This window comes from Saccopteryx bilineata, chromosome 6, assembly GCF_036850765.1.
Source record: "Saccopteryx bilineata isolate mSacBil1 chromosome 6, mSacBil1_pri_phased_curated, whole genome shotgun sequence".
Taxonomy (NCBI): domain Eukaryota; kingdom Metazoa; phylum Chordata; class Mammalia; order Chiroptera; family Emballonuridae; genus Saccopteryx; species Saccopteryx bilineata.
The window spans coordinates 192834356-192861708 of record NC_089495.1 but is presented as its reverse complement, the minus strand read 5'-3'; the positions used below and the strand labels follow the sequence as shown (position 1 = coordinate 192861708).

General features: G+C 52.0%; 1 protein-coding gene across 1 annotated transcript in view; it reads right to left on the bottom strand.

Annotated features, from left to right (window-relative positions):
• Window positions 1-27353, bottom strand: part of PREX1 (phosphatidylinositol-3,4,5-trisphosphate dependent Rac exchange factor 1) — a 177323-nt gene that overhangs the window by 41149 nt on the left and 108821 nt on the right. The window contains exons 8-15 of the mRNA XM_066234538.1: window positions 24903-25021; window positions 23461-23610; window positions 20690-20837; window positions 15079-15179; window positions 13633-13736; window positions 13393-13442; window positions 10958-11033; window positions 1149-1221 (exon numbers count right to left, since the gene is read on the bottom strand). Of these exons, the coding sequence (XP_066090635.1) occupies window positions 1149-1221; window positions 10958-11033; window positions 13393-13442; window positions 13633-13736; window positions 15079-15179; window positions 20690-20837; window positions 23461-23610; window positions 24903-25021 (821 nt within the window). The remainder of the gene's footprint in view (window positions 1-1148; window positions 1222-10957; window positions 11034-13392; window positions 13443-13632; window positions 13737-15078; window positions 15180-20689; window positions 20838-23460; window positions 23611-24902; window positions 25022-27353) is intronic.

Here is a 27353-nt window from a genome sequence, read left to right as displayed (position 1 = left end):
GCCTCTTAGTGGAGTTAACGTCTACCTGTCCTACTGAAAGGGTAGGACACTTGGGGCTCCCCCGGGACCAGCTAGGGAAGGCCACGGAGCTCAGTGGTTGAGTGTGTGCCTGTCATCCACACTGCCAAGTTCAAATCCTGGCTCCTACTTGCCATGTGACCTTGAGCAAGTTTCTTAACTGTCTGGGCTTCTATTTTCTCATTTACAAACGGGGATAATATTAATGCCAACAACAAATGACCCTTACGTGGATTAAAGTAATACACGGCAAAGAGGCCAGCCACACAGCACAGTGACTCCTGTTTTAACGTAAAGTAGTATCAACGGAACCCTTTTCTCCCTCCTCCCCAGCTTCCCGCCCAGAATCATCTCAGGACAGTCCACCTCTCTGCCCCTCGCACATGTCACCCCCCGCCCCCGCTCCAGGAAGAGCGACTCCTCTGAGGGGTGAGGCTGGGAACAGTGGCACAAACGTCCCAGGAAAAGCCCTGCCTTCCTCTCACGCTCGTAACCAGCCTGCCCTCTGTCCACACAGATCCCTCTCCGCTCCTCCCTGTGGAAACCTGGGCCTCGCTGCCCACCCTGGATGGCCATGTCCCACCCAGAAAGAAGAACACAGGAAGCCCATGAATTTGACCTCGAATCCAGCCAAGCTTTACCAGTCATCTGGTCCCCACTAGACGCTGGAAGTGATCTCTTAGTCAGTGAACAATGGAGGAGCCTGGCCTGTGGTGGTGTGGTGGATAGAGTATCAACCTGGAAGACTGAGGTCACCTGTTCGAAACCCTCCCTGGGCTTGCCTGGTGAAGGCATATACAACAAACGATCGATGAACTAAAGTGAAGCAGCTATGAGTTGATACTTCTCATTCCTCTCTCTGTAAAATCAATAAATAACATCTTTTAAAAAAAAATGGGGAGAGAAGGAGAAATGCAAGAGCTGCCCCAAACCCCAGTGGTCCAAAGGCCTACAGACCCAGCATCTAGCCTGGGCTGACCCATGGGCATGTTGGGCACCTCCAGCCTAACATATGCTTTCTCTGTGCCTCAATTTCCCCTCCCCGTGAAATGCACCAGGGAAGAGGGTCAGTGCAGGCTCTGCTACTCCAGGACTGATGGAGGCTGGGCGGAGGGGAAGGGATGGATTACCGTGGTGCATGAAGCCATTGTTACACAGGCCCACGCCAAGCGCCACTGCCTCCTCCCGCGTCTGGCAGTCACCCTGGAACAGAACAAGGAGAGGGCGTTAGGCGGACTGGCACCCGAGGGACTGCGTGAGGCCGGAGAAGAGCCCACCACCCCTAGCATGGAGCCTCCAGAAGGTACCCCTGAAACATGTTTTGTGATTGTTATTAATGTTATTTGAACAGGAATATTATTTTATTGCATTTGCAATAGAAACACTAAATACTGTGTAAAAAAACACCACAAAAGAGAAATGGAGATTTTAAGTAGCAGAAACTGTTGACTGCCTAGAAACAACCCTTTCTGGATTCTACAGTACTGAAATCCTCTCTGTTGGGGACAGTGATGCATCTCTCTAGAAAACCACAGTCCCAGCCTCCCTTGCAGCTAAAAATGGTCAATGAGACATGAGAAGAAATCACTGGTAGGGAACTCTGGCAAAACCCCCTCTGTCCCTGGTCCTTCTTTTCTCTTCTCCTGCCTGGAACAAAGATGTGATGGCTGGAGCTGCTGCAGTCATTCTAGAGCACAATGTGACCTCGAGGACAGAAACACATTTCAGGATGGTACAACAGAACAAGTGTGGTCTCCAAAGATATCACGAGGACACCCTAGCACAGGGGTCCCCAAACTATGGCCCACGAGCTGCATGCAGCCCCCTGAGGCCATTTATCCGGCCCCCGCCACACTTCCAGAAGGGGCACCTCTTTCATTGGTGGTCAGTGAGAGTACTGTATATGGCAGCATTGCAAAGCGCAGTGTCGCTCATGTACAGAACTACTTCTGGTAACACGGGACGCACGCATCACGGCTCCGGAAGCACATCATATCACTTGTTACGGCTAGCAGTGACAAATATGGAACCGGACATTGACCATCTCATTAGCCAAAAGCAGGCCCATAGTTCCCATTGAAATACTGGTCAGTTTGTTGATTTAAATTTACTTGTTCTTTATTTTAAATATTGTATTTATTCCCGTTTTGTTTTTTTTACTTTAAAATAAGATATGTGCAGTGTGCATAGGGATTTGTTCATAGTTTTATTTTTATAGTCCGGCCCTCCAATGGTCTGAGGGACAGTGAACTGACCCCCTGTGTAAAAAGTTTGGGGACCCCTGCCCTAGCAGCTATGAACCACCAACCCCTAGTTTTCTTTCATACCACAGAAAAATAAACCCCTAATTTCTTTCAGACTCTGTAGTTGAATCTCTGATTGAAATCAAGTTCAACTCTTAATTGCCCTGTCCAGGTAGCCAGGTAGCTCAGTTAGTTAGAGCATCAGCCTGACACATCAAGGTAGCAGGTGCGATCCCCAGTCGGGGCACGAACAAGAACCAACTAATGAGTGCATACATAAGTGGAACAACAAATGAATGTCTCCTCTCTTTCTCTCTCTTCCTTCTTCTCCCTCTTTAAAATCAATAAGTAGGAGGGGGGGGATGTTAATATCTTAAAGAAATAATTCCTAACTGACCTAGCTCTAGCCAGTGAGACATCTAGGAAACCTACAGGGCATTCTGGGAAACCCCTCCTCCCTGGGTAGAGTCACAGGAGGAAGTGACGTGTGGGGCTGTGGGGTTATCTTGTGACCGAGGTGGCAGACCTGCTGAGGATGACAAAGTGGAAGGCGGAAGGTTCCTGATACGGCCTGACTGTTATGTGGCACCATTATCTGCTGAGGCCACTGCTTAATTGGGTTTTCTGTCTGTCCCTGCAACTGACCACACTCTTAACTGGTACAGTTAAATCAGGCTTCCCCGAAAAAAATGACATCCAACCCAAAACTGAAGAATAACCAGGCGTGGCTAGTGCGCGGGGCCCAACTTTGGGGGACAACTCTCCCACATGGAATGGCATCTTGATGAGACAGCCCCTCAAGGTTTGCTACCACCCCCCAGACCAAGTTGAGGGCACGTGACCCATGCGAGGCCATTGCGATGCTGCGTGCCCCAGGAACACGACCCGGAGTGCAGGGACCCAAGGACAAGGAACAGCAGGTGATGATTCTCCCAGAGGGCAGCGTCCTGAACACAGCGCCCCTCAGCACCGGCTCCCACGAAGCTGGGAGTTCCCTGATGCCAGTCTTCCTAAGGCCTGGCTCCTGGGTGCTCCACAGCCTTCCAATACACCATCCTACTACCTTCTTCATTCCTTAGGTCAGCCAGACTCTGTTTCTTACAACCCAAATAGTATCAGTATTCAGGCAAAGTGTATAAGTTGTGTGTGTGTGCATGTGCGCACGCGCAAGTGCCTGTGGGGGACCCAGCAGGGTGGGGGGAGACTGGGAGACTGGACAAGCAGAGGACATAACAAGGACAAAAGTCTAGCAGTGGGACAAAGCTTGGAGCACAGAAGACAGCATGGCTGACAAAGATGGTGAGCGAGCAGCGCAGCTCCATAAGGCTGTGTTCCCTGCTGAATCCCAAGGGGCTGGCATATAGTACATGCTCAATAAATGTGTTGATTAACTGAAAGTGTCAGCAGGGGCCAAATCATGCAGGCGCTTGCAGCTGAGTCACTGAACTTCAACTATGTTCTGACAGCCTCTCATTTAAACAACTCCCAAAGTGAGAAGTTCCAAGAAGCATTGGCCAGACACAGCCATCAAGAGGCCTCAACTGCCCTAGCCCGCTTGAGCTTCGGAGGGGCCAGGGAGGGAATTTCCCAGCTACAGGAGAACTGAAGGCCAATGACTGCAGGACTCAGTCTGCCAGGACTGGGACACAGACACAGAGCAGAGGGCCTGGGGGAACCGCTGGCCTCAGTACTTCACTGCCCTGGCTGACCCGGCTAACTAGAAGAAGATAGCTCTCTCCTGTGGGACCCCAGGCCAGTGGGCAGGCCACCGTCCATGAGAGAGGCGGCATCCAGAGCAGTCGCCCCCACCCCCAGCCGTGACGGGCCAGTGGGGGAGGCACAGCCGGGGCTCAGGTGTCCAGCAGGCCCAACTCTGCAGCCCGGGAGGCCCGGACAGCCGTCTGGAGCCCACCTGGCTTTCTGAAGTACTCAGTCTGGGTTCCCAGCCCATCCCTGCTCCCCTGTTCCCCTTCTCCCCAAAGGGCCTTGGGGTGACCCACAGGGAGGCTCCTAAAATTAGAATAGCAGCTGGATTCTCAGGTTAACATGAAATGCATTGACCCTGAATACATCCGTCACCTGAAAAGTAAGTCCCAACCCCACATCCCATCAGCTGTGGGGAAACCACAAGTCACCAAGGCGCCATGTTTCTCTCCCCCACCCACCCCGGAGAAAGGCACGGGCACACACACCACCACACTTCCTCCATGCTCTCCCCTACCTGCCCACTCACCCCCCACCCCAATGGAAGCTCCAGTCATACCGGTCTCCTTGCTGCTCCTTCCACACATGACCCCACCTCAGGGCCTTTGCACTTGCTCTTTCCTCCCACTGGAATGCTGTCCTGACTTTTCAGGTCTCAGTGCTTATGTCACCTCTTCCAAGTGAGTCTTTCCCTAACTCCCCTAAAGTTGTCCCCCACCCCCTCCACCAAACATCCTCCCGACAAATACTCATCCAGTTACGCTCTCTCATTCCCCTGTATAACATCTGTACTGTGCTTTCCACACCAGAGATGAACTCATCCTGTCAGGGCACTGCTCTCAGGGAGAATCAGCTCAAGGCTCCCTGTGCCCGGGTTCCCCCTAATAAATAAAGCTGGTTTAAGGTCTGTCTCCCACTAAAACGTCAGCTCCAGTGACAGTGTCTGCCACGTGTACCCCACCTCCCCGCTGTGAAGCACAATCTCTACCGCTTAGTGGGGCACAAACAATGTCTGATGAATTAATTATTGGATGCATAAATGGAAAACCCAATCTGGAAACTGATCCTGAACTCACCTCTCTCTGCCTCTGTTTCTGCGTCTCTGAAATGGGGGCAATAATTGTGTCCACCCTCAGAGAGTCCTGCAAGGACTAAAATGGCACGTTCCGTGCCAGACTCCTGGCCCAGTGTCTGGCGTGCAGGGGCATTTGGTAAGTGTTAGTTATTCTTGCTGAGTTATTTCTCAGCAGGGAGGAAAACCTAGGACGGAGGCAAAGCAGGGCTGGTGAGGGAGCACAGTGGGGGAAACTACAGAGGGCCTCAGAAGGCCCCTCTGCCCGAGTTCTGAAACCCGTGACAATGCCCGAGGATGCCTCTCACCACCTATCACTTGCCAAGCGCTGCACAATCCCACTGGGTCTCGATGGTCAACCCAGAAGCAATCACTCTTATTAACCTCATTTGATAAATGAAGAAATCGAGGCACAGACAGGCTTGGCACTTGCCCAAGGTTATGCTGTGAAAATGGAATCCTTTCAGAGCTGGACCCTTCCCCGACCACACGTTACAGATAGGGAAACTGTGGCTCCAAGAGGTTAGTTACCCAGGGTTGCAGCCAGCGTGTCTGTACTGCCTGTTGATCCCGTTTCCTCGGCCACTACTTCCAGACGCCAGCCGGGCCCTTTGCCTGCTCCCGCCCCGGCCCCGGCCCCCTGTACCAAAAACCTCACCGTCAGCACCTGCCATCTGCCTGGGGGTGGGGGTGGGGGTCGGTGCGGCGGGCACTCAGGCACATTTCTGTTGAGCCAGCACAGGAGCTAGCAGATTTGTGCCCTCCCACACCTAGCTCCTGGCCTGTCCCTGCTCTCTCCGCCGCAGCCCAGTGACCCGACTCCCTGCCCTCCACTTTTGACGGCCACCATCTGAGGTGTCCTGGAACCCAGGCTGCACAGACAGACCACAAACCCCCACGCAGAGAGGCCGGAGCACGAGCTCTGGAGCCGGGTCCCCCAGGTTTAGATCCTGTGTGGCCTATGGCCATGGACAACTCCTTACCCTCTCGGAGTTGCATTTCCTCATTTGTATTTTTTATTTCCTGATTTGCTCTTAATTTTCTTTCTTTTTTTTTTAAAGTTAGCCTTTTTTTTTTTTAGATTTTATTTATTCATTTTTTTATTAGAGAGAGAGAGAGAGAGAGAGAACAGGGGGAGGAGCTGGAAGCTTCAACTCCCATATGTGCCTTGACCAGGCAAGCCCAGGGTTTTGAACCGGCGACCTCAGCAATCCAGGTCGACGCTTTATCCACTGCACCACCACAGGTCAGGCTGCTCTTAATTTTCTAAGGCCTCTGCCATCCCGAGTGATGCTCCCTGCTCAGACTCCACAGTATCAGCTACATTAATAGATATATTATTATTAATATCTATAATAAGCCCTATTATTACCATTATTAGTACCATTATTTACTACAAAGGCATCATAACAACCCCCCAAAACTTATAGGAGTACCCCATTTCTGTGTGTCCTGAGGCAAGTTATATAACCTGAGCCTCAGTTTCCTCATCAGTAAAATGGGAGTAACTTTCCCTCAGGTTGTTCTCAGGATTAAATGAAGTAACAGAGGATATCAGAACAGATACAAGGCAATAGCTTGTCTATTGAAGGGCTAATACCCTCCTTTATCCTCAGAGTTAAAAGAGCTGATTTGTCCAAGCAGTGGGTAGGGAGGCCTTCCCCCAGGATCAAGGGATAAATGCTGAAGAATTCTAAGCCACTCTCAGCAATCCCCGCTTCTCTTTCCCAGGGAGTGGTTTAGGGGGACATGTGGGACCCACATGGCCCATGAGACCCTAAGAGGAAGACCACCAGGAAGTGGAGGGCACTGTGACATTTCCTCCCTAACTAAACAAGATGAGAAAGCCCTCTCCAACTGCCCCTGCTGCCTGCCTGGTCTCTAGGTCTGCACACATGTGATGGCTGGAGCGGTGGCAGCCGTCTTATGACCCTGAGGCAATCGGCAAGAAGATGGCAGAGGAAGATGGAAAGAGCCTGGGTGTAAATGGCATTGTTGAGTTCTAAGAGCATGAAGTGCGGATGCCTAGTTATGTGCAGGGGGGGGGATGTCCTTATGTATAAGTCAGGTGCTCTGCTACGTGCAGCCCAAAGCACCTCTAGCTCTCAGCGACTTTCAATGAACATTTTGTTTAAGGAGCAGAATGACCTAGAAGTCAGAAATGAAGATGTGTTCAAAGCAAAAAAAAAAAATCCTCCTGAACTACATAATTATATGTTTTCTTGACTTTCCTGCTGAGGTGCAAGGTTGGGAAGACTCGCTGTCACCAGTCTTCAAGGTCACATTGACATCAGAGAGAGAGACACACACACACACACACACACACACGCACACACACACCCCCTGCCCCCTTTTCCTGACCCAGGGCCCGATGCCAGCTGACTTTTGGTTAATCTCTTGAAAGTTATACTCCTCCTGCACTGGCTCCAATTAGCTTCCCTGTGTCCCCAGATCAGGCCAAGCCACGGGAGGTCTGATGGAGTGGACAGGCACATGTCGTGGTCAGCTGCATCCTTCATTCCATCCTCCCTCTGCCTCTACTTGCAACAGGATGCTCAGCAGGGGGTGGGGGCAGGGAGGACTGTCCTCAGAACCAACAACATGACTCAGGCAGAGCTTCTCAGACAGCACTGACCACGAGCAGGCCCCCGCCATGCCCAACACCCATCGCCACAGAGAAGCCAACTCTGGCCAGCTGCTGATGCCTCCTCCTCGCTGGAGTGCTCCAGGGTGCTGCCCCGAGCCTTCCCAGTTCAGCCAAGGACCCTAGAGTTATTTTAGACTCCTCTCTATCTGTCACCTCCCACACCCCGTCCCTCTATCGGCAAACTCTGTTAGATCTACCTTCAAAAAAACCCCCAAGATCTGACCACTTCTCCCGCCTTCCCCGTGGCCACCCAGTTCCCCGGCACCGTGATCCCCTGCCGGGAGTCCTGAAGTAGCCATTCCAGCTATACCCACCTCCTCGCCGCTCTCAGACACACCAAGCTCACCCAAACTGAGCCTCTGAGTTGCTGTCCTTTAGGGAAGGGTCCATCCCCAAACGTCCCCCTGGTTTGCTCCCCTCGTCCCTCAGGTCTCTGTTCATTGAGAAGGTACATGTCCCTACTCAATATCCCTACTCAATAATCCTTCTCTGACCCCCTGGGCAAGCCGCCCCACCCACCCATATGAAGGGTAAGTCCCCCCACAGCTCCCACATGCTCTGTGCCCACCCCCATACTGGCACCTAGCACCAGCTGATGTATTATATATTTCCCTTCTTTCTCTTGTTTATTCAATGTCTCTCCTACCCTTCACCAGAATTCAAGATGCATGTGGGCAGGGACGTTGTCTTGTTCACCACTGTGTCCCCAGAACCTAAGACGGTGCCTGGCACAGTTGGTGCTCCAAGAAGAAAGAGGATGAGCTTGTGAGCCCCCCTGTTGGTTTTCTCTCCACCCTCCTCTAACTCCGCTTTCACACACCACTCAGGGGCTGACGAGGACCAGAACGTCTGCAGTGCGGATGTCACTTAAGCACCAGGCGTGTACAGTCTGCCCTCCACCACCCACCCACTGGAAAGCCCAGTGGGCACCCAAAGACAGCGCCTTCCCATGCCCACAGCACCAGGGTTTCCAGCCATCTTCCCATCACTGTCAGTGGTACTTTTGGCCGCCCATCGCACCAAAACACCAGGACTTGTCCTTGAGTCCCACCCCACCCCCAGCAATGTATCCTGTGCCTTCCATCTCCAAATCAGTCTCAGATCCACTAACTTCTCGCCACCTCGGTGACCCACCCCACCCTCAGCTCATGCCTGGGAGTCACCACTGAGGGCAAAGTCCACATCAGGCTTTAAAGCCAACAAGGCAGTCGTGAGCACTGATAGAGCTTCGGAAACACGAGGCCACAGAAAGGTCCGAGGTGCGAGAAGCACTACACGAGAGAGCCCTGACCCAGGCATGTCTGGGCTTCGACCAAAGAACCTGAGCCACAAAAGAACATGCCCCCTGTCACCCCCCACCTGTCACTGCAGCACATTCAGGACGAGGCCTCTGTGCCCTCCCCACACTCCGGCTGTCTGTTTTCTTGTCTCACTGTTCCTGCTCCCCCAAATCCTCCCACAATTTCTTCAGCCTTCCTTACTGCCTATAATTTTGAGCCTTCTTGAATCCTTTATGCAGGAGATGAGGAATTAGAATAATAGTTACATTAACTCTATGCCAGGCACCCTTTGAAGCACTTTAAATGATTTGTTCATTGAATCCTCAAAATAGTCTAAAGGAGAAAGTATGGGGGGGGGGGGGTTAGCTTCATTTTACAGGGGTGGAAATTAAGGCACAGAAAGGTTTAGTAGGTTGTCCAAGACCACTCAGCTAGGAAGCAGCAGAGCTAGGACTTGAACCCAGGTCTGCCTGGCGGTAAGTAAAGTACATGCTCCGGGCTGCTTTCATGGGATCCTCAGGAGAGGGTGGAGTAGCACCACAGTCTGATGTGCTGTGTTTCCCAAATGTACAAATCTGAATTTAAATCCAGGGTCGTTTCACAACCTCCCAGACCTCAGAGCCCCATATCATAGCAAACAGATTAAAATGCACCCACCTCCTACACTGAATATGGGGGTATTTGGGCCTGTAAAGTATTTTAAAGAATTTTTCTTAACTTGCTTTTGCAGGTATTTGACGCTGAGAAACAATGACTTTCCAGATTCACTATGATTTCTAGGCAACCGTCAGGAATGTGTGCAACAAGAAAAAATCCAGCCAGCAACCTGTTTTTGAATGGAATGAGGTTTTTATGAACACTCAATGAAGGTTGACATAAGGCTGGAAATGTTTAAACATGTATCCACTTTGATTTTTGCAGCTGTCTCCTCATCTTTACAGCCAATACGTTCTCTTTACAGATGACAAATGGACATTCTTATGGGCTCCCTGAAAAGTCTGCAGAACTGAGGCACAGGTGGGTAAGACAGGCCCGTCCGAGTACCAGCTTTGCTACTCTGAGACTGCGTAACCTGGACCAGGTGCTTGGCCTCTCTGGGCCCCAGTTCCCCCAGGTGCAAATGACTTGGAGGACTCAATGAGATAATGCCCAAAGCCCAGCCAGTGCCTGGCCCAGAGGAAGCGCCCCGTGAACGGGAGCCATGGAGGACAAGCGGCAGCAGACAGGAGTGTCCTCGGCACCTTGCTGGAACAGACACCTTTCGGAAGTTGCAGCAACACTGGTGCACAGATCCTCCAAGTCTCGGCCCAGCCCCTGCCCACTGGGACCTTATAGGAAAGTAGCAACTTGGCCAGTTCCACACGGAGGCTCCAGTGTGATGCCAGGAGGAGACCAAATGTCCCGATGTGCCCAGCACCGTCCCAGAATTAAAACGGAAAACCTTAAGGTGACAGCAACCCAAGTCTCCACTGGTGAACTGATAAATAAAACGTGGTCGAGCTGTGCAATAGAACATTATTCAGTCTTAATGAGGAAGGAAATCCTGACACGAGCTACCACATGGATGAACCCTGAGATATTATGTGGAGTGAAGCAAGCCGGTCACAGAAAGACACACGCTGTAGGACTCCATGTACACAGGGTGCCCAGAGCAGTCAAGTTCAGAGAGAAAGCAGAATGGTGGTTGCCAGGGGCTGGGGGCGGGAGGGATGGGGCTGTTAAACGGGTGCAGAGTTTCAGTTTTGCAAGACAAAAAGGGCTCCAGAGACAGAAGGTGGTGATGGTTGCACAGGACTGTGAATGTACCTAAAGCCACTGAGCTGTACATTTAAAAACAGTTAGGACGGTGTTATGTGTATTTTACCCGATGTAAAACATAATTAAAAACTCAAAAAGAAAAAGACCTCAAAGAACCACATCCCGGGATCCCCTCAGTCCTGGGCACAGCGAGACGGCTGGTCGGGAGCCACGCGAGTTCGGAGGGCGTTCTCACCTGAGCCAGCAGCCAGTCCACCAGCTTGCTCGCTGGCAGCACCGACTTGTACATCTTCAGGTGGTAATCACGGTCCCTGCGGAGAGGAGGAACACACTGTGAGCGAGCGGATGGGGGAGCATGGAGGCGGGAGCACACCCAGCTCTCCTGCTTCTAGTGCTCCGATCCAAGGGTTTCCAGGGTCTTTAGACCTGGGGTGGAAGCAGGGGGAGAGACTGGGACAGCACAGTGTCGTGACCCGGATTCCACACCTCACTCACAGTGTGACCTGGGGCACGTCTGTCCCAACCCAGGTCCCCCTTCTCCCAGGGACAGGACTAGATGGCTCTGAGGCTCCTCCCTCCAGCCCAGGGGTTCTCAAGCAGGGGTGACTTTGCCCCACCCCCCAGGAATACCTGACTGTGTCTGGTGACATTTTTGGCCCTTATGACCTGGCAGGAGGCAGAGGTACTTTGGCATCTCAAGTAGAGACCAGGGATGCCGCTGAACATCCCAAATGCCCAGACAGCTCTCAAATAAAGAATTATCTAGCCCACGATGTCAACAGCACCATAACTGTGAAAGGCTGATAAACTCTGAGCAGTGAGAAAAACTCTCAATTCATTCTCCTTTTCTGTTTGGTTAACAGGCGTATGTTCAAAGGTAACAAACTACGCCAATGTGGACACACCTCTCCAAGGGCCAGAGCGGGGAATCAGGACGCTGCACAGGGCAGGGGTCTGTGACACTCCTGGTTCTCTGAGGCAAATGCTCTGACCCACGTGGCCTCTAAACTCCTGCCAAGTCTTGGTACGAAGGGTTCTGCTGACCTTGCCACCAAATCGTAGTAATTCCTCTGCCCCTGAAGCCAACAAAGATGAGTGCATGTGGCCAGCCCATGCTGAGGCTGCTAAGGTCCGGCTGGGGAGTTTCTATCGGGTGTATAGGAGCTGGGGAGCCCGGCAGGCCAGGGGGCAGAGGGACAGCAGGGGAGGGGCTGAAGAGGCAGAGGCAGGTCTGGGGATGAAAGTGGTTCCCAGGGCCTGACCTCCAACGAGGCCAAAGAGGCCAGCAAAGGCCAGCAAAGGCCCTTCTGCCCTGTTCCTCTGAGAGGGGAGAAGAGCTTTCAGGACAGGGGACAGAGGAATCTGCACCCGGACAGGAACTGGGCCAACCTCTCTGTCCCTTCGTCCACAGCCATAATCTGCATGGTGAAGAGGACAACCAAACCGCTGGCTTTCCTACAGCAACGACCAGGTTCCAGGCGCCACTCAAACTGAAGCCTCGTGACAACCCGAGGCGTGTGAGCTGTTCTTATGCCCATTTCACAGATGCAGAAACAGATTCATTACCTTTCAGCATTTACTCAACATTCACTAAGTGCTTACTTTGCCCTAGCCCTGCACTCTCCAATATGTGACCATTTTTCAATCACTTAATATTAAATCAAACTTAAAATCACATTCCTCAGTCTCAAGGGTTTGAGAGCCACATGGGATGGGAGACGGCTGGACTGAACAGCACAGATATGGAGTGTTTCTATCGGTGTGGAAAGATCCACTGGACAGCGCTACCCTGTTCAAGGGCCTGGGGACGCAACATTGAGCAAGCTCCCCTGTCCTTCCTGAGTTTACAAGTCAGTGGGAAAAAATAAAGTACACAGATAGCTAAATAAATATATGTCAACTGACATACTGACACTATGACATATGCCATATTGACATACTGAAAAGTTCAAGAAGAAAACCAAAGTAAAGTAAGGAGGATACTGTACACCCAATGGTGATACTTTAGAAAGGTAGTGAGGGAGGGCCCCTGTGAGACATTTCCTCCCGCATCCCAGTCCGACGTTCTATCCACTACGCCACCGCCTGGTCAGGCTTTTTTTTTTTTTTAATTTTTTATTCATTTTAGAAAGGAGAGAGAGAGAGAGAGAAGGGGGGAGGAGCAGGAAGCATCAACTCCCATATGTGCCTTGACCAGGCAAGCCCAGGGTTTCGAACCGGCGACCTCAGCATTTCCAGGTCGACGCTTTATCCACTGCGCCACCACAGGTCAGGCCCCTGTGAGACATTTGAAGGAAGTCAGGAAGTAAATAGGCATGTATATAAGGGAAGAGCATTTTCAGGCAGCAGGAACAACAAGTGCAAAGGCCCTGAGGTGGACCCTATTATATGATTCCCATTTCACAGAGGGAACGGTTGAGGCACCAGGAGGTTCTGTAACTCTGCCCAAGGTCACAGAGCTGGTAACTAGTAGGCTGAGATTCAAACTCACCACCATGCTGCAGTGTTTCCAAAAAAAACTCACTTCACCCTAACAGCAAACCTCCAGGGAAGGTCTGATTACCAGCCCCGTCTGATGATGTAGACTGAGGCTCAGGGCACTTATCAGCCCAAGGCCACAGAGCTGAGGAGAAGCAGAGGTGAAACCGAGGCGTGGAGAGAGGAACTTACTTGATCACAGGCTTGTACAGGCTGTGAAGACGGCAGTACAGCCTCACCCCCTGAAAGGAAGAAAGGGGGGGGTCTGGGATCAGGCCACATCCTCAGGGCTGCCGAATCCAGGCTCCCAGGAAAAAGCTGGTGGGTGGAGGAGAGCTGGAGGGGGAGACTGGTGGGGCGAGTGGAGGAGGAGAGGTCCTGGGGCAGGCCTGCTCTGTGGTGACTGAGGGGTCAGGGGGACGGGGTCCCTACCTTAGACATGATGTCCTCCAGCTCACTCCGGGCCTTGTACGTGCCATCGTCATAGCGGAAGCGGTACATCACTTGCTCGTTCTTGAACTGGTGCTTGTCAGAGACTAGAGGGACCCGGGGGGATGGTGAAACAGAACAGGTCCCTTCAGCCCCTTTGGACCCACACCCACCATCACCACCCTCTGCTTAGCCAGACTCTGTGCCAAGTGAAATTTCACTGAGCCTCCTGCCCACGCCACACGCAAGGCCCTGCTGAGACCTGCAACTTGGGACATGAGAGGCCCAGAAACAACCCGCCCCCCCGATCCAGCCTGTGTTGGGACCCCTTGGGCCCAGCATGTTTGGAGCTGAATCACCAGTGCCTGCGTGGGGAACAGGTGTGCCGGGTCTGAGACCACACTGTCAGGGTTTCTGGAACCCTCTCTACAGGGCGGCCTTGCACTGCCCTTGGCGTTTCTCTCTCTCACTCCCCACTTTGGATCTATTAGCAAATCCTGTAGTCTCTTCCTTCAAAACATTCAGAATCTGACTCTACACTCCCACTTGGTCCAAGCCACCTTCACCTCCCACCTGGAATACCACAGCTGCCTCCTTGGCTCAACTGTCCACTCTCCACACGGCGGCCAAAAGGACCTGTTCAAGTCTGAGTCTAGGCCGGTCTTTCCTCTGCCCAAATCTCAGCAGGGGCTTCACATGTCACTCAGAGTAAAGCCAAAAATCCTACAACCCCTTAGAAGGTCCCCACCCCCGACCACGCCCCCTTGGCCCTGTGCCCTCTGGCCTCATCGAGCACTCCCCCTGCCCACTCTGCAGCAGGCATCCTAGCCTCCTTGCTCTTCCCCCAAAAGACCACTTATCCTCCTGTCCTGGTGACTTCACACTGGCTTGCCCCTCTGCCTGAAACACCAAGGCCCACCTGGCTCCCTCCCTCTCTCAGGTGCTGGTTCCACCCTCACCTTCTCCATGAGGCCTTCCTGACTCACCTATTCAAAATCGAGCCCCACTCCCTGCTTGCTCTCCCTCCCTAGCACTTCCTGCCACCTGAAGACTCATTTTTATTTCTTATTGACTGTCTCCTCCCCAAAACTAGAAGCTGGGCCCCATGAGGACAAGAGTTTCCGTCTGTACTGTTCACCACTGTACCAGCAGTGCCTGGCCCCAAACAGGTACTCAACAGACTTGAAACAAATGCTTCTTCCCTTTTCTGAAGAAACAAACAGAAAATTCTAGTCCCCTGCCCCCACTTCTTTGAGATGTCTCCACCTTGCAGGTACCCCAGGGCAGTGAGCAGTTTTATAAGGGCATCCACATTCCTGGGACCCCACTGTGCCCAGGGAACAGGACTACTGTGCAGAAGTACAGAAATAGCTCTGAGTGAGAGAAAACAGTACTGTTGGGGTCTGACCTATTCCTACCCCGTGGCCCACCCGGGCCCAGCTCACTCACCATGGTGGATGATACCATTCTCCAACAAGGCTTGGCCCAAGTTGACCCCTTCTTCAGTCTTGCTGATTTCACCAATTTCCAGGAGCCAGGCAACAAACTCACTGCCAGGAACATAAGATGCGGTTAAGAGGACCTCCTCTGTCCTGAGACCCCCAGGGATCAGCACTAAGCTGGCCTGGCCTCACCCACTCCTGGGAGTGATAGCTAAAACTTCTAAAACTTCCCTCAGGGAAGCAAAGCTTAGGGGCCCACCACCCTGGGGTTATACTGAAGCCTCACGCTTCTCCCCATGATCAAAGGCAGAGGTGGGTATGACCAAACTCCAGGCCCTGCCTCAGGATGGACAGACGGATGGCTGGAAGGAAGGAAGAGTGAGAGGATGGGAGGATGGCTAGACAGGCACGTGGGTGGATGGATGGATGGATGGATGGATGGATGGATGGATGATGGATGGATGGATGGATGGATGGATGGGTGGATGGATGGATGGATGATGGATGGATGGATGGATGGATGATGGATGGATGGATGGATAGATGGAAGAGTGAGAGGTTGGGAGATGGCTAGACAGACACATGAGTGGGCAGGTAAATGAATGAAAGGTGAGTGGATAAATGGATGCCTTGACAAATGAATGACAGGTGCTTGGAAAGACTGGTAAGTAGGTGATTAGAGGGGAATCTGAGTAGATGGGCAGGTAAGTGGAGAGATAACTGGGTAGATGGGTGGAGGAATGGATGTTGGGTGGCCAGATTGATGGATGGATGGATAGAGGGACAGATGGATGAACAGAAGCAATGAAGAAACAAGCAGGAAGAACTCAGGATCCAGAAAGATAACTGTGAAGAGTCAGGAGAGTTAATGGTAATCAAATCACATCAGTCTCCTACTTAAAAACCTTACTCTCGGGAAAACAAGCAACTCTGCCTTCATGAGAACCAGGTCCTGCAGAAACTGCCCGTCCTCACTGATATCACCCTCTATGTCTTTCACTTATTATGCTTTAGCCACATCCACCATCTTCCCTTCTTTAAAAAAATGCCAAATTCCTGCCTGCTTCAGGGCCTTTGCACTTGCTGTTACCTCTGCCTGGAAACACTATTCCCCAGCTCTTCAGGCTTCCTTTTCATCCTTCAGGTCTCAGCTCATATGTCACCTCCTCAGAAAAGCCTTCCCTGACCACCTCATCAAAAGCGGCCCCTTATCCCCACATAATCCATCACATCTCTTGGTTTTACTTCCTTTTTTACACCAGTAACTGTCTACAGTTGTACTGTGTGCAGGTTCATTTATGCGTCTATTAGACACCTCCCCCAACCAGAATGGCATCTCCATGCTGTCATCCGCCTGGCTCCACCCCCAGAACCTAGAAGATGGTCTAAAGCACAGGGGGACTCAGTAATCATTTACTGAACAGACAAAGGGATGAACCATCGAGCAAAAAGGGATATTCTGGAACCAGGAGGAAGGTCTCAGGGAGAAAGCAGGCAAGCCCAACGAGACTACCCCGGAAGAGTAGAGGCTCAGCCAGAACCCAGGTCCTGGCTCCTGGCAGTGTGCTCCGGCCCAGAGCAGAGCTCAACCCGCTCGAAGTCAGCAGGAAAAGGGAGAGCTGGGAACGAGACTGCTTCCGCCTAGCAATCTGTGTTCAATGAAAGCAGGTGGCAGCTGGCCAGAGCACGGAGCTCTCCTGCTTATCGAAACCAGCTGTCCCGCCTCCAATTACAGGGCCAGAGGGGGGCAAGGCTATTTTTAGCTTTCCAGGGTTTGCTGAGCAAAGACCTGCCTTGTGTGTAGGTAGTGGTGTGTGCTGAGGCATTCAGAGAGCCCCCGGGTGCAGGCCCAGGGGGCGCGCAGAAGAAATGGATCTATAAATATTTTGTGGAGCAGGACCCCAGGTAGGGAAGAGATTGTTCTGGGTCCTGCCCACCCCCAGTTCCATTCTCTAAGTCCCAAAATCAGAGAGAGAGAGAACGTGGCCAGTAGCTGAGACAAGTGAACAGATGTTGGGTGCCCACTCTCTCGGAAGCTGGAGGCTCAGCGTCTGGCTGCCCACTCGCTGTCCCACTGGGAGCCACCTCAGGCACTGACCCACAGCCCTGCGGTCAGGGTGGGCAGATGCTACAACAGGAGAAGACAGACCAGAGGACAGCAACTGTGACCATGTTTCTGCCCTGGGCCGAGTCTTGCCCTTTCTAGAGGGTAAACAAGGGTTCACAGCTTGCTGGGCAAATTTGGGCAAGCCACTGTCCCTCTCTGGGCCCCACCAGGGCCCATCTGGCAAGCGGTTCACTCAGGGGCCTTCTGGATTTAACAGGTAAACTTTCTAATCATATAAAATCTTAGCTGGGATCCAGCCTGCAAAACCACGTAAAATTCTTTTCTGAAAGACGCGAGCCACTCCTCAGCGTGGCTGCCCGTGGCTGCCTGGGAAGACTAAGGCATCTTACGGCTTTTCAAGAGAAGCCGGAAATCCCGCATTTCCTGTGAAATCTCCCAACTGGTAAATGTAGATATTGAATCCAAGTTTTCCTGAAAGCACCATGTGGCCTATAGAAAACACATCTGCAAACCGCACTGGGTCAGTGGGGCACCATTTGCCACCACTGGGGTGCAGGGAAGGGTGTTCTAGGCAGGGGGATCAGAACACACAATGGCCCTGAGGGGAATTAGGTTAGGCAACTAGCAATCCTCCAAACCCTGGGGGCTGCAAACAGCAGCAAGTCCAGTCTTCCAGGAGGACATGGCTGGGGACACAGAGGGAAGAAGGTAGCCTAGCATGGGGGGCTAGTTAAGAATTAACACGTATCCAGCTTTCATCCCTCCTTCCTTGCTGTTCCACAGAATCATTCACCTGGTAACATGTACTCGGCCTACTATGTGCCAGTCCCAATGCTGGCCACAGGGGATACACCGATAGATAAAATATTTGTAGTCTTCCTGGCAAAGTCCCCAAGCTGAGGCCCAGTGTACCACTCACCACCCCCTTCAAGAATACCCCTTTTCCTGGCCTATCTCTTCCATGGCCTTGAGCTCCATGAGGGCTGAGACTGGGGGTGGCGAGGCATATTCATACCCATAACTCTGCTTCCAGAAAATATCTGCAGCAATGGTCAACAAACCATTATTGATCAGCTATTATACGCTAATACCCTGCACCTGTACACACAGGTAGCCTAGACAGCTAGGCCTCTTCCACCTCAGAGCTTCCGTTCTGGCAGACGTGAATAATTGAATAACATCTGACCTCTATCAAGGGTGAAAGCAAAGGCCTTCTCCTTCCAGGAAGCCTTCCCTGACTGCCCCTGCCAGACAGACCGTCGCACTTTGTCCTGAGCTCTAGCAGCTCTGACAGCCTCCTTCAGGGACTGCATGTTGGCTCACCCTCATCTCCTCTTCTGCTTAGATTCTTCCAATGACCTCCCAGAGCACCTGGAATAAAACCTGAACCTCTTACCCCTTACCTGCCTGATCCGGCCCCTGTGAACCCTGTGGCATTGCCTCCCACCCCTCTGCCACTCGCTCCCTCCAGCCACATTGACCTCCTTACTGTCCCTCCGTTAACTCAGTCAAGGCTCATTCCACCTTGGAGCTTTCGCACCTGCTGTTCCCTCTGCCAGGATGCTGTTCCCCAGATCTTTTTATGGCTGACTCTTGCTGGTCATCCAGACCATGGTTAAAATGTCACCTCCCCTGAGAAGCTCTTCTTGACCACCCAGTTGAAATAGCACCCCATTTCCTTGCCTCCTTACACCAACCTACTTACTTCCTTACAGTATCTTCAACTCTCTGAATTCCCTGCTTTATTTGTCTTCATTTGTATTTGTCTACCTGTCTATTTGCTGATTCCCCAACTGGCTGGTCACCTCCGTGAAGTCAGGGATCACGTTTGTCCTGTTCACAGTGGGCACATGGTAAGTAAACACTGAATGAATGAGATGAATGAATGGAGAATCAATTCTATCTCCCCAACTAACCTGAGGATCCCAGCGGACAAATGCCATGTTCCTCCCATGATGCCTCCACAGTAATATACAGATTTCATTCCTTAGTTTTTGTCATGTGGCATCTGTGAGTGTTGTCTGTGAGTCAGGCAAAAACAGGCCACTCCTTAAGCCCAGAACCCATTTCTATCACTGTACTGAGCATGTCACGTGCATTTTCTCACTGCATCCTCCAACAATCTATCAGGCACATTCTCTTCTCTCATGCTAACTGATCATTTACTAGGCTCAGAGAAGTTAAGAAACTTGCTCAGAGCCACACAGGTAGAAAGTGGAAGATCCAGGACTTGAGTCCAAGTCTGACGCAAAGCCCAACCATTGTAGGTTATAAACATAAATCAAACACTTTTTTTGTATTCATGGGGTTCCTTGTCTAGTAGTGGAGACAGAGATGGATAAAGTAACTATCAAGTAAAAATGAAATGTGCCAAATATAGATAAAAATGGACGAATGCAGCAGAGTGCTGTGGACAGAGTCCTGGAATCAAATCCCAGCCCCCAAATCGGGCCCCTGTGCAGGACCTTTTCCCTCTCTGTGCCACTGTCTCCTCGCCCTTCAGATGGGAGTAATGGCAGTAACCTGCCTCAGAGTGTTGTACGAGGCTTAAAGGAATGGCCATGTGCCAGCACCTGAAATTATGTCTCTGTGGCTGCTGGTCCCTTCCACCTGAGGGGACCAGGGTGACCCTGGAGGAGCAGGCTCGGGGCCGAGCCCCGGAAGAGAAGGCGGAGATCACGAGCCCCAGGCTGGGTGCAGAACAAAGCCAAACAGGGAGAAGAGTTTTACAGAACAGTCCCCTGCAGGATGACCCGTCCTTAGGGCCCACTGGTTACACAACAAGCTTCAGTCCTGGCCTTGCTTCAAATGGGCAGTAAGAGAAATCTCCCTAATCCTTCCTGAGGAGACGGAACTCTCACTGAAGCTCTCATCGCGGGCAGGTTATCCCATCCGGCTGGACTAGGGGCTGGGCTGTGCTCTCGAAGGGGTTTGGCAGGAGGTGGGGAGGTCTTCTGACCCCACAGGGCTGGAGGAAGGTTCCTCCTGGAAGAAAAACTTCCTTTCTGCCCAGAGATTAGGGATTAACTGATGGAGACCAGCCAGGCTTTCCCTTCCCCACTCCCCACAGGCCAAAGGTCCTCTCCACCCAGACAGCGTGGAGCTGGGGTGGCTGACCCCCCGAAGGCAACAGGATGGCCCCGGATCCAGGGCATCCTGGTCACCCCTCAGAGGCCCACCCACCCCCAAAACTTCTGCATCAGATAGGACAGGACAGAAATCAAATAGAAAAACAGAAAAGCTACTTTCAGAGCATATCAAGCACAATAAGGGTTGTGACTCCTCAGCCTCATTCATACATTACATGGATGTGTGCACCAGGTCACAACATAGAACTTACGTTTTGCCATGACTTAGGGTCAAGAATGTTTGAAAGACCCGACATGGGGGCCCACTACCCTCCCTGACCGCCAAGGGCTGTGCCACAAGGATTCAGGGCACTTTAGAGGCTCTGTCCAGGGGGGCTCCTGTGGGGAGGGGCAGGGCTGGGGAGAGCCAGCCTCCAGCCGAGACCCAGGGACCCAGCGGGGACCGGGATCGGGCTACTCACTTGCCGAGGAAGCACTTGGGGACGGTGCTCAGCTTTCGCCGGCGGTCCTTGATCAGGTTCACCTTCTTGCTCATCATCATGTGGTAGAGCTTCTCCCCCTTCTCCGCAATCATGACGTAGGCGTCCCGCTCCATGCCCAGCTTCAGGCCTGCGGAGGAGGTGCAGTCAGCACCAGGGACAGCACCAGTGCTGGGAGGGGAGGGGCAGGTCTGAGGCTTCTGAAAGCTACCCCCAGCTGTCCCCCGCTACTGCCTCGGCCAGCAGCCATCTGTAGAGCACTCAGGGCACGGAGGTCACTGTCCTAGGTTCCTCAAAAGAACCCGGTAAGGAAGGGTGGCTAATATCCCCCATTTTACAGATGGCAAAGCTGAGGCCCAGAGAAATGAAGTCTCAGAGTAATAACCTGAGGATAAGTTTTCAAATCCAGAGGTTATCCGCAAGCCAACTGAGATTTTCCTTCCAGCCAGGGATGGAAATTTGCTCATTCCTTTAGAAAATACAACATACACAGGACCCTGGCCCCGATCACTGCCCCACATTTTCTACTTGGACCCGGCCCACTTCTGACAATAACAGAAATGACAATCACAGAAAATGATATAAGCCTCAACTATATTCCACTTAACCCTCAGGAAACCTACAAGCACGTACCATTATTCCTATTTTCGCAGATGAAGAAACTCAGGCCCAGAGAAATTAAGTTCTTTGTACAAGGTTACCCAACTAGAAGTCACAGAACCAGAATTTAGACCCAGGAAGTTTGGCTCCAGATCTGTGTTCTTGGCCACAGCATGCACCCCCGCCCCCATAAATGCAGCCCTGAGGTCGGAGCTTCAACAACACCCCGACTGTAACGAGCAAGGACCCCACAGGCAACATCCCTCTCATGATCACATACGCTCTGCACTGACCACACCTTCGATTCTGACCACAAAGATATTGATCCACCACACCCAGGCCAGACCACAACCCCTGGTGACTATACACCCAGCCCTGATCAGTTTCAGATGTCACAACCAAGGGCCAAATTTAGCAGCTTATTTGGCCTAAGGACATTTTAATATATGTTGATGCAATATTCAAAATCGGGAACTATCACCTTAAAAATCCCAATGTCTAGCTTCTCTAGGAAAAAAAAAAATCAATAAAGCTAGTCATGCTGGACCCGTATTCTTAAGAGGTGGCAGGGACTTGTGCTTGGGGAGAAGTAGGGACAGGAGAGAAGCAGATGGATGTGGCATAAATGTGAACAGCAGAATTAAAAGGACTTGATCTACTGAATTTGGGGAGAGGATTGAATCAGAGATGACACTAAGGCCTGACCAGGCGGTGGCGCAGTGGATAGAGCATCGGACTGGGATGCAGAGGACCCAGGTTTGAGACCCCGAGATCGCCAGCTTGAGTGTGGGCTCATCTGGCTTGAGCAAAAAGCTCACCAGCTTGGACCCAAGGTCGCTGGCTCCAGCAAGGGGTTACTCGGTCTGCTGAAGGCCCGTGGTCAAGGCACATATGAGAAAGCAATCAATGTACAACTAAGGTGTTGCAACGAAAAACTGATGATTGATGCTTCTCATCTCTCTCTGTTCCTTTCTGTCTGTCCCTATCAATCCCTCTCTCTGACTCTCTCTCTGTCCCTGTAAAAAAAAAAAAAAAAACAGAGATGACACTAAGGGTTTGAATCTAACCTCGTGAGAGAATGGAGGAGCCACTTGGCGAGATAGGGAAGCGATGGGATGAGCAGGTTTGGAGCAGAAGATCTAGTGGAAATGAAGAGCTCTGACTAGACATGGAGACATGGTACGTGGGAGATGTCCACGGCACACCCAGGAGGTCAGGAGGGATTTTAGGATCATGTGTCAAATTGCCAAGCAGGGCCAAATCTAAACCTCACTTAGCAGCCTCTCAACCCACACTTCCCCCGCTCCCCACGCATCAGACCACACCACACCCCTGAGGTCTGGGCCACTGAACTGACTTGCCCCAAACACACACCACGCCTCGCTTTTCCCAGCCCGGGTGACTGCAGAGCAGTTAATGCCGCCCCAACCTCACCGAACTATCACACCCAGCCCCGCCCTTCCTATGGGAGCTGCCTCAGAGGTGCCAGGGCCCAGAGAGATTCATGAGCACAGTAACAGTGTGGTGGATCAGTATCTTTGTGGTCAGAACCGAAGGTGTGGTCAGTGCGGAGCATATGTGATCATGAGAGAGATGTTGCCTGCGGGGTCCTTGCTCGTTACAGTGGGGGTGTTGTTGAAGCTCCAACCTCAGGGCTGCATTTATGGGGGTGGGGGTGCATGCTGTGGCCAAGAACACAGAATCCTCCTCCCCAGCGCAGACTCGGTGAGTCTCTAACACAAAGAACCCAGGTGAAGGGAACAGAACCATGAAGGAGAAAAGGCGTGCAGGGAACATCTTGGCTACCAAACCTCAAGGGAAGGGTGCCAAGAATCCAGGATAACCATCCACACCGACATGTCCTTGGGCGAGTCCCACCATCTACCCAGGGGGCTGAACCAGATGACCTCGGGTGATCTGAGCTACCACCAACTTACAATACAGTCCAGTCCCAGAGCTCCCTGCCCAGTCCAAGACCTGCTCCTTGTAGCGTTGACCTGTGTCTAGAGGGGCCTCACTGCCCTCTCCCTAGGCACAGCCCTCACTCTGCAGAAGAGACCAGGCGGGGGAAGCCACACACATCCCAGGGGTCCCAGAAAGGACCCCCAAAGCCGCCACCCTTCGGACGGCCAGGAGGGAGCCCAGCCACTCACTCTCGCGTTGCTCCCGCTCGCGGATGATGGCGTCCAGCCACTTCTGCTTCTCCTCCGGCGTCTTGGCCATGCACACAAACCACTTGTTCTTGGCCGTGTTGTGGATCTTCCAGCCGTTGGTGACAGTGTAGCCGTGGCTGTGGTAATCCGCTGGCAAAGGCAAGAGGCAAAGGGGGGTCAGAAGACTCGGCCGCACAATTCCGAACAGTCCCCACCGCACGCTTGTGAGGGAGGTGACAGGACCAGCCCTTCCAGCTCCAAAAAGACAGGGTACAGGGGCATGGGCAGGATCGGGAGGTGACAGTTGAGCTTTCAACCCTGCCAGTGCTCACTCCCTCTCCTGGTTATTCTCTGGTAGGCGAGGACGATCTGCAAAGACCCTTTCCAAGCCCTCAATGACAAGGGGCGTCAAGACCTTGCGGTCCAGGTACAAATGAAAGCGACTCAAGGGGAGGCACCTGCCCATAGCCCAGGCATGCATCCCTGCCTCCCTGCCCAACTCATTCCGGCCCTCGGGCTACCCGAAACCCTAGTGCAAGCCAGATAACACTGCATCGCAGGCCCTCCCACACTGCTGGTGAGGTTGGAATTGGCAAACCTCTCTGAAAACAGGCTGGCATCACCCGGGGAAGCTGAGTCAGGGTCCTGCCTCTACCCTAAATCTGAGGCGAGAGCCACCAGTTTCAGGAGACTACCAAAGGGGGTCTGTGGCTCAAAATCAATTAAGGACCTCTGCCCTAGACTAGCTCAAGAGGTTTACATGAGAATGCTCACAGCACCTCTGTCCATAACAGTCAACAGTGGAAACCATGCAAATGCCCATTACCAAAGTAGTGGGTGAACTGTGGACTATTTATGCAATGGAATATTATACAGCAATGGAAACCAACAAGATAGAGCTTCAGGCAGAAACACAGATGAATCTCACCAACGTGGGGCGGAGTGAAAGAAGCGAGATGCAAAAGAATGTATGGTAATTTATGACCATTTAAATATAAATAGCGTATATATATCATATATTTATATGTATTTAAAGCTATTAAATAGGTATATAACATGACCATTAAATAGATAACCATTTAAATAAGATTTTAAAACAGAGAAATTGTGATAAAATATTTAGTAATGCCTATTTAGGAGGTAGAAATATTTTTAACCAGCAAGAAAATGACCATGACAGAATTCAGAAGTGGTACTCCTGAGGGGAAGGAGGCCCTGTGACCAGAGAGGCCCGTGGAAGGGGCTTCCAGGCTGCAGGCAGTGTTTGACCCGTTAACTTGAATGGTGACTACCCAGATAGTTATTTTACATGCACGAGTTTTAGGCACGTTGCAGTAGGTAGGTTCCATTTCAAATAAAAGAAAAAAACTAACTGAACAGAGAGATTGTGCCATGGAAGCAGGTGGGACTAGGCTCGGGCAGGGCTTGGGGTCGGGGCCTACCTGTCCCATCTTCCACGTTCTCCACCTCCATGACTTCAGTGTTGATGCGGCCCCTGAAGATGTAGAGGGAGCCGTTGATGGATTTGGTCCTCTTGGTGGATTTCTTGCCCCCGGTGACCCTGAAAGATGGTGGGAAGTTAACATCCCCCATGCCTCAGAGTAGGCAGTCCATCCATTCATCCGTCTACATCCACCTACCAACCAACCATTCATTCACTCATTCATTCACCCAGGTGAATTCTATGGTTCACCCATTCAGTTTGCTCAACAAACATCTGCCCAGCACTTCCTGGGGGGAGAATACCAAGTTGGAACCTTAGGGCAGTCACACACCCATGCATTCAGCAAGACTCAGAAAACACCTATGGGGCGCCAGGCACACTCTTCTCGGTTCTGGGGCCGCAGCAGTGAACAAAGCACTATCTCTGAGGACTCACTCCAATACGAGGAAGAGACAGAGAAACAGACGCTAAGTAAAGAAGTAAAACATTCACCATGTCACAAGCGCTAGATGTTGCGGTTCAAATAAAGCAGAGAATACGCCCTTGGAGCTCAAAGCCACTCTGGGGTCTGCTCCAGCAGGTGGGTGATGCTCGCCGAGGGCCAGCTGTGTTTGTTCCCAAACCCATCTGCCTGATGTGCACCTGTCACTGGAACTTGGAAAACTAAATATTCTATAAGCTGAGGACATGGGCCTATGAAAGAGAGTGGGCTCTCTGAAAATTAGGTTGAATGTTCACCTTGATAAAGGTGAGCTGCTTTTGTGTGGAGAGGGAATTTATCCTCAAAGAAGAGGCCTTGGATCTACATGAAAAGAATGTTTAATGAATGGGATGCTTATGTTTTTAATTAAAATAAAACATTTAAGGTTTTAAGAATAATAAAGGTTGTAAAAAAATAATAAACAAACAGAAAGATGAATAGGGAAGGTAGAGGGGCGTAATTTTAACTGGGGCGGGGCAGGGTGTCCAGGGAGACCCCACTGAAGAGGCCGCATTGGAACAAAGGCCAACAGAAGGTGAGGAAGGAAACTCGGCGGGTATCTGGGGAGGCACATTCCAGGCAGAGGACACAGGTGCCAAGGCCTGCCATACTGCAAGAAGCAGCGAGGTGGCCGGTGTGGCTACGGCTGAGTGGGCGAGCGGGGTGTGTGGGAAAGGGGTCACAGTGACCACAGGTTTTATCCACAACCTGCTGCTGCCTCCTCTAAGATGCCAAGCAGGCAGCTGAAATATATAAGACTTAGCTCCTCTGAGTCTGTTCCCCCTTCTGCAGACTGGGGAGGTAGGCTTTGGAAACACTCTCTTCCACTCCGACATCCAAGGAACCTCTACTTTTGAATTAGACCAGAAAACACTGAGTCAGAGAGACCTTCCCTGACCCACGTTCCGGACGGGCGGTGCCCTGTGTGACCCAGGCAAAGACAAAACAGTGGGCAGACACCTAGCTGCGACAGGCATTTCCTGTGACCGCATCAGAGTCGGGCCAGTTGTTCTGTCCGCCGTTGCCCAATCCCTCTGGGCCCTCTCAGAGCCCAGTCCTCTGGCTCCTGATCCAGAAGCGGGAATGCTGGCCACCTGCCAGGTGCTCTCAGGAGACAGATGTGCCCTCTCCCTCCACCAGCCCACTCACTTGAAGAACTGAGGAGGGGAGGGAATGGCAGCCACGGGGCAGCCCAAGCGGACCCACCTGGAGTCCAGTAAGATCAGAACCAGCTGCTCTGGCTCCGACAGGTACGACCGCACTGTGAAGCCTAGGTCTGCACTGGGGGAGCTGGACTAACTCCAGCAAACGGCCAAAACTGGGAGCAGGTCAGAGGCCTGAGGAAACGTTAGGTTTTCTAAAACCCAGTGTTCTGGGAAAAGTGCCTGTTTCAGACAGCCCAGGCTGGGATGGGGAAGAGAGAGGGTAGATGCTGGCAGTGGCCTTGGCACTGCCATTGAAGGGCTCTCAGTGTGGCCCCAGTGAGAGAGCAGGTGGGAAGCAAGGAGGAAGGAGAGGGGGACCTTGATGGGGGAACAGCAGGACAGGAGACAGACACAGACAGACCTAGCAAAGTGGGCAGGCATAAAACACCCAATGAGGAGACATGCTGACCTAACTAACCACGGCCAGCTGAGAGACTAAGGCCTCTAATGAGGAGGACCAACCCCAGAAGAGGGAGGAAAGGGCACAGGAGAAGGCACCCATGGTTGAAGCATCTACTATGTGCCAGGTGCTACACCTGTGGGATGGCACTGAATAGGAATCCAACATGTGTGGAGACAAGTCAACAGTAAGAGTAAGAGCAGTGACCCCTTATTCTGTGCACTTTCTATGTGCCAGGCACAGTTACCACATTGATTCTTCACCATGAGTCAGGTGCATACAATAGATAGTTCACCTTATTTTACAGATGAGGAAATTGAGGCAAAGAGAGGCAGTGTCACAGATCTAGAGAACTCACTGAAC